This window comes from Labrus bergylta, chromosome 6 (assembly GCF_963930695.1).
Source record: "Labrus bergylta chromosome 6, fLabBer1.1, whole genome shotgun sequence".
Taxonomy (NCBI): domain Eukaryota; kingdom Metazoa; phylum Chordata; class Actinopteri; order Labriformes; family Labridae; genus Labrus; species Labrus bergylta.
In genome coordinates this window covers 22,045,085-22,052,346 of record NC_089200.1, presented here as the reverse complement: position 1 = coordinate 22,052,346, position 7,262 = coordinate 22,045,085, and the positions used below count along the sequence as shown (strand labels likewise).

General features: G+C 39.1%; 1 protein-coding gene across 1 annotated transcript in view; it reads right to left on the bottom strand.

Annotated features, from left to right (window-relative positions):
• Positions 1–3,358: 3,358 nt before the first annotated feature.
• Positions 3,359–7,262, bottom strand: part of LOC109982516 (voltage-dependent R-type calcium channel subunit alpha-1E) — a 66,771-nt gene continuing 62,867 nt past the window's right edge. The window contains exon 46 of the mRNA XM_065956006.1: positions 3,359–7,182. Coding sequence (XP_065812078.1) covers positions 6,643–7,182 — 540 coding nt within the window. The 3' untranslated portion in view covers positions 3,359–6,642. The remainder of the gene's footprint in view (positions 7,183–7,262) is intronic.

Genomic DNA, 7,262 nt, shown 5'->3' with positions numbered 1-7,262 from the left:
TTTAAATGCAGGAACAGACCTAGTTAGTGTGAAGGGAGTTAGCACGATCTAAAAGTTTACAAGGATGTCTGTTAAAAAATAAAAAGATGAACCAAGACCTAATCATCCTTACAAATCAACCTGCTGAGTCAAATGTTTATGACTACTTTTGTACAGTTAACTTACATATAAACAGAAAATCTTTCTTCCTTTTTTATTTTGACCTAAAAAAATCAAATATGAAAGTTACATTTGTTGTCAACATTTTAACAGAGACCAGTGATAGAGATAAGGAGACTTACGCAGCTCAGTAGCAGTAGCAGCAGCACAGCACCCTGCATGGCTTCAGATAAAAGAAACTTCTTGACTCCTCTGACTTTAGCTGCCTTACACACGCTCTTTCAGGGGCTGCACTGGAAAAACACACACAAGCACACACCCCTGGATGACACAGCCCAGTGCAGCCCTGACTGACCATATATTTACAGTACAGCTAAGAGATGATGAAATCAACTGACCAAGCCAGACACTGGAAGTCTCATAAATCCTCACCCATACAGACACATCCTGTCTGCTTCTTTAAGAGTCTACTGCTTAATACAAGACTCGAGTGTGTCTTCTAATTCTGTTTTTTTTTTTTACTGTAATGAATAATTCGTCTAATAAACATAAATTATTTCTCACCCAGGTTGTCCAGAATATGATATCATGAGTGATGGATGGTGTGAGTGAGTCTACAGACAACACAGCTGTCTCTGATGTGGGATGAGCTTTATATCCTTTATCTCATCTGTCTCCTCTTTTCTTAAGTTTAGACTTTCTCTTAATAGAACTTCATCAGTTCTCAAATTAAAACTAAATTTACAGATTTGTTTGCCTGAGGGTAACTGGAACAGGTTGGAACTCTGTAAAGATGATTGGCAAAGTTTCCACTTTTTCTTTCATTTTGTCCAAAAAGTTTCCACTTTTTCTTTCAGTCATATGAAGTGCTTAAACTCAACTACAACCAATTACAAATGCATCAACTTATAACTGTGTTGTGTTTGATTTGTCATTGAACTTCACATTGAGCTCCCCCTCGTTCTTTTTGTCCAGGGTCAGGGGTGAAGGAAGGAAGGTCTGTGGCCAAGGTGAGGAATGTAACATTTAGATTAGAAGAGTGAGAAGCTGCTGTCGGTGGAGGGTTGAGTCAGGTGAGGTGTAATCTTACGGTAAAGGGTGAGCGGTGGGGCCATAAAGCTCCTCCCAGTAGCATCAGGCCAAGTGTAAATCTGCACTCCAATGTCCTGCCACCAGGGGACGCTCTCCTGCAGGAAATCCAGATACAACTCCAGCTTGGTCAGAGAGAAACTGAGGCAGGGAGATGTTGTACCAAAAGTCTGTCCCACAGCAGGAAACATAGCAGATGGACCTGTGAGGATATTACTGTCAGATACGTTAAAAATGCTTCAAGATTAAGTGTTTCAGATATAAAACTTAAAAATGGACTTCCGGATTCATATTTTAATTCAACACTTACATATTTCCAACAGAAGAAACTCCTAGTCCTTATACATTTGAAAAAGTCATTTTTTTCTCCAAATAACCATAACATATCCTATCACAATAATTTAAAACGCTGTTATTCAGATTCAAATATTACACCTAGAAACTGTAAAGCTTAAACATTTTCAAAACAAAATTCAACTTATTTAGGGAACTAAACACCAGTTAATGGTCATGCTCTGTGAAATACCCTATGATCATATAGACCGTGATTGTTTTTATCTAGACACAAATGGTGCAGGATCCTTTGGACATCTGGTTTCATCACTGAAGCTTTCAAATCTTTGGAGAAAATGTGACAAATGCTGCTGTTATTTTTCGGTTTACATCCAGGGTATGGAAATGTTAAATTCAATGAGCCTATTTTTTAAATAGATATTTTTCTTCTGATTTTACAATCACAGTGTTGGATATATTTATGTGGATCATTATGTTTTCCCTGTAGTTTCGGCAGTGTATAGTGTAAAGTGAGTTTGTTTTTTATTTATCACTGAAAGTGTTGTCCCCAGGCACTGATGATAGATTCTGTCCCATCTCCCCTTCCTGCCCTAAAATAGCCAATAGCTCCTCTGATCCAGACACAGACGTATCAGCCCACTCAGCTCCTCTGGAAAACTGTCAAGTAAACATTAGCACCTTCAAAAAATCAGTGTACACATACAGAAAACTCTCCCACACACATCAAACACACGCACTCGTACAGTACAAAGACAAACTGTTTCCTGAATCTTTCACTGACATGGACACTTGTGAGGTGGCAGGACTGTATAGATTTTAAGCCAGTGGTTGTGGTGTCACAGAGAGACTGGAGAGTGTGCTCATAGAGAGACGCTTCACAGGTGAATGTAAACTGTATCACAAAGCTGACAGATTCAGACTGCATTAGTGCTCAGTGTGTCAACAGTCAAGGTCAAGTGTAACACCAAAGCTTAAACCTTTGAACATACACATCATGGAAGAAAAAACATTCTAGATAAACAAGTCCACTACAGTCACATGATATGACTTTGTACGCGCACTGGAAATGAAAACTGGTCTCTACAAGTCAAAGATCCAATAATCTTGTATTCTCAGTTAACTATTTAAAATTAGCAGAATAAATCTTTTTGTGATATTTTATCTAGTAATCAGCAATCTTATAAAGATGTAATGTTTTATTTGTAAGCGAGGGAATGGTGGATTTTTTTAGATATGAAACATATGCCATGAACTGGAAGGGGTTAACAGTAATCCAGCACAGCACTAAGCAACATTCAGCAAAGTCACAGTGACAAGAAAAAACATTCTTTTAAGAAGCAGAAATCTTGTGCAAAACTAGACTCATGATGAACAGCCATCTGCCGGCTTTAAAAATGATACAGAGGAAGATGCAGGAAGAAGGATAGGGACAAGCAGGGGAGGGGGGTGGGTCCAAAGCATCAGGCCGTCATCACCAAAGATCCAACGAATCTGAAATATAATGCAGCACGAGTGCAGGACTGATGTTAAGACTGACGAATCACATGTACCTACTTATTGACTGCAGAAATGATATGTGGTGTATTAGTGAACATAACATTGAATGTTAAACCCGTCATTGTTTATCAAACTGTATTCAAGGAATTCAAGAGGGGCAGGAAACGTTACCCGCTAGGCTAACGAAGGATGAGTAACCTTTCTTTCCTCTGCTAACAAACACTTTTCACCACGAGGTAAAAATGATAACATAAAGTGATCATTACTCACATTTTACACCAAGTCATTCTCCATCGACCTTCATGTCATCCATATTGTTGAAAAAAATATATAAAACACAATAAATAAAAATATAGAAATGTCACAGAGTACAGAAAGGTCAAGTGAGCTCTCTTTAATGGTCCTTTGAACAGATATGTAAACACTTGTTAAAGTCATGGACAGGCATCTTGATTCAAACAAAAAACATATATAATCGGTGCAATAAGTGACACAAGGATTTATTTTGTAGAGTTAACACTACTTTATTTTCACTGTTTGTTTTTTTTGAACCAGGAAGCTTCTCTAACTATGAAATCCAGTCTAGGCAAGGAACTCTTTGGTTGAGTTTCCTCAGGCACAGATCAGGCTGTTCTGTAAAGACATCAAAGTTAAGTCCTAGGCTGCTCTGTAATTGTTGAGCACCGTTCTATAAACTACAGGCTGGAGCCTAAACATGACCTGTATACTCCAGCAATCGAACCTTCAATCAACACATGTAAAAGGAGGATTCTGTGCTAAAGTAAATTAATTTCAGTCCAGGACTTTCTGATTCTGGGACTCCAGAGGGGGAGGTTTACCTCTTCTAACCTGCTCATCCTCTGTTTAGATTTGTCCTGTGTTCACATTTTATAAACATGTCAAACTCAACAGATTACACTAACACTACAGCACATGATTTAGATATACATCTCATTTAGGGAGGAAAAAATAGGGAAAAAGTTGAAATGTCAAAAGATATTAATAGTGAATGCTGGGACTGAAAAACATGAACTTTTCTCTGCCTACTGTTTCATCATTACCGTGTTGGTAAAAGGGCTTTTTTAAATTCCATTGGAAATGATTGAAACATTAAAAAAAAGGAAAATAGGCAGCTTTTAGACACATCTGACTCACACATCTATCATTATCACTGACATCATGTTCATGCAGGTTAAAATACATAATTCTGGAACTCAGAAAACACTGTAACTCACCATAATAACATAGCAGCCTGTTTCAGCTCTCTCAGGGTGAAAAGCTGTATACCAGTGTTTCCAGTGTTTCCAGTGTTTCCAGCTACTATAATTCAGTTTCCAAGTTGTGGTTTAATCTGTCAGTCATTAGCATTTTATCACTTCCCTGATAAATGAGCAATTCCAAAGACATACATATAATCTAGAGAAAACCTGGAGGGACATTGGGTCATATTGTAAAGTTAAATAACATATTTGATAACCCCTCAGCTACATTAGACCAAAGTTATTGCTAGCTAGCTAGCAGCCAGCTCCTAGCAAACATTAAGCATGCGGGATGTAAATTCCTGCTGCCATTTTGTCATCTTGGAACTGAAGCCTTTTTACGACTGTACACTACCAAAAATCATACTAGCTTTCAGCCACATCCTCGCTAACTGTAATAATGATAATAATAGCTAGCTCATGTTAGGTAGATGGCTGAATGCTAGCATTAGCTATTGTCTTATAGCTTTGGGTTATATAATACGTTTTTTAGAACTTGAACCATAACCAGATTTTCTCCACATTTTTCTATTCTCTGTCTTTTAAGTTGATGATCGATAGAAAAGAGATGCAGAGATGATTTTTTTTCAGGTAAGGTTAATTAATACAACTTTCTATAGCAGTTCTTTTTATAGCAGGAATTCAGCTTCCAGTCCAGAGGTGGACATCCAAGAAAAATGGCTGCTGTTTGAAAATGATCATTCATGTTTCTACTGACCAAAAGAAAGGATTCAATTTGACAGACACAATGTAGCTGATAACATATGGACAAACCCATAGACTGTGTAAAAAAGATGCTTCACCTCTGGTTTAAAAAGGGAAGTGGAAGTGCTTAACTGCTGTTAGTTTCATTCTTATAACGGCCAGCAGGGGACTCAACTGGTTGCTTAAAGAAATCCAAATGAATGGAAGCAGATGAGAAAATCTCCCTATTTCTATCTTAATCAATACCTCAACATACATTTTCTTGTAAGTTTACAGCCTCAATTGCTTACTTTTTTGTAAATAATGATCCCATTTAGAGTAAAGTCAAGCAAGGTATTCATAAGGGCAGCCTGTCAACCAGGACGGAGAATTTACAATGCGTCCAATCAGTCATGTAAATATTGATGCTTATCTTTATAAAACAGTTTATGGATAAACCATACTGTGCTGTGTCCTAATCAATGTTGCATCACATGGAAGAAGGCAACACTTCTGGAAGAAGACACATCCCTCTGTGTTCTGTAAGAAAATGGCTTTAGTCACCTCTCTGGCCCCACATCAACATCTAACCAGCACACGAGTATGAGGATTGAACATCCATTTCAGGACATTTAAGTTGTCTTTCCTACAGACTGATGTTTGTCGATGAAGACCTTTTCATGTAAATACCACATTGACTGATCTGAAGGTTGAAGAGACACTTCTAATGCTTCAGATATTTTAAGTCTTCACTTTGATTTACATGTTTTTGGAAGATTTAAGAAGCAAATACATAATAAACCCAACAGGCCAGTCCCCTGAGACAAAACATCACCTATTCTGAAATCTGTTCAACATCTTAAATGATCTTTTTTCACAACACAAAATCAACATAGACCTGCACTGTGCTGGTTCACTTTAAGGTACGTCGTCATTACTTTCAATGGACACAAAAATACTCAACTATCATCAGAGGTTTTGCTCACTGTAAGTTCTGCAACTTGGTTTTCTGTGTTGATTATTTATTGACTATTGACAGTATAATGCCCTTAAACTATGTGGATACTCTTATTGTAAACAAGAACTGTGTGGAATTATCTACTGGAAAATTCTTAAAATCCGATTTCAACCCCTGTTTCAATGCTACTTTTAACACTATGCTTAGTAAAGACTAACAGCAACCCTCTCAAGAGACCAGATCATTAGAACTAAAAGCTAAAATACATTCATTGTATTACATTTGTACATGCTACCTCTATGTTCACATAAACAAAACGCACTTTTAACAGTTTCTTGGATTCAACAAGAGGTTGCGACTCCTTGGTTCAATGTTTTATCATATTTTGTTCAAATAACAATCATCAAAACACACTTGGAAAGGCTTGGCAACACTTGTTTTTGCCTGCAGTGATCAACTTTGAACCCAGTCTGTCTCTGCTGTTGTCTTGATTTGGCAAAATGTCTCTGTTAAGAGAACACACACATGTAAACAGGCACCCAAGTCTACACAGTCCACATGTAGCTTCCCTTTAGCTACAACAAACACACAAAAAAACTTTGCAGACAATCATCCAAGTGTTCAGATAAATAGCAGTAAAGTCCTGCATGTTTTGCTACTGATGCTGAGAAAACAAGTTCTCAGAGGAGCTAAATCCCCCGAGGGGCCTAGTCTCTTTTGCATCCTCTCCATCTGTTTTTTTTTTTTTATTTTTTTTTTTTTTTAGCAGCGGTCATCCTCGTCTGTGTCACTCAGCAACTCTTTAGCTCCAGCCGGACTCGCCTGACCAAATTGCTTCCGGAAATGCCCGTTAGGAACCTGCCAGGAGTGTCTAAGCTGAGGGGCGGAGAATGTCGCGTTGGCCCGCCCGAGGCTGGTTGCCATAGCACTCTCAAAAGTAAGCGTGTCCTGCTTATCCCCTCCTTCTCCACTACTGATGTCCCCGTGGAATGGGAGGTAGGGCTCTGAGATGTAGCGGTGAGGAGATGGGTGGCTCGGTACTGAAAACTGGCCTCTGGATGACTCCTGAGGGATGTCCTTGTCAGCCCTCTGTGAGGTCTCTGTGGAGCCACCAGGGCCCTGTTGAGGCTGGGTCTGTCCTTCAGAGGAGCTTGCTGGTGGGGGGGAGGTGTGGGCTCGGCAGGACAGAGGGGAGTAGGAGATGTGCGGCCTTGGGCGAGAGGGCGTCTGTGGCAACTGACGCCGATTACGAGGAGTACCAGACTCTGAGGCTGACTGGGCAGGGCTGCCTGATGTGTTCACCTGCAATTAACACATGCACAAAAATAATGTTAGAATTATCTTCAGCCCTTATTCACTGACTAACCTATGATTTACCTTGC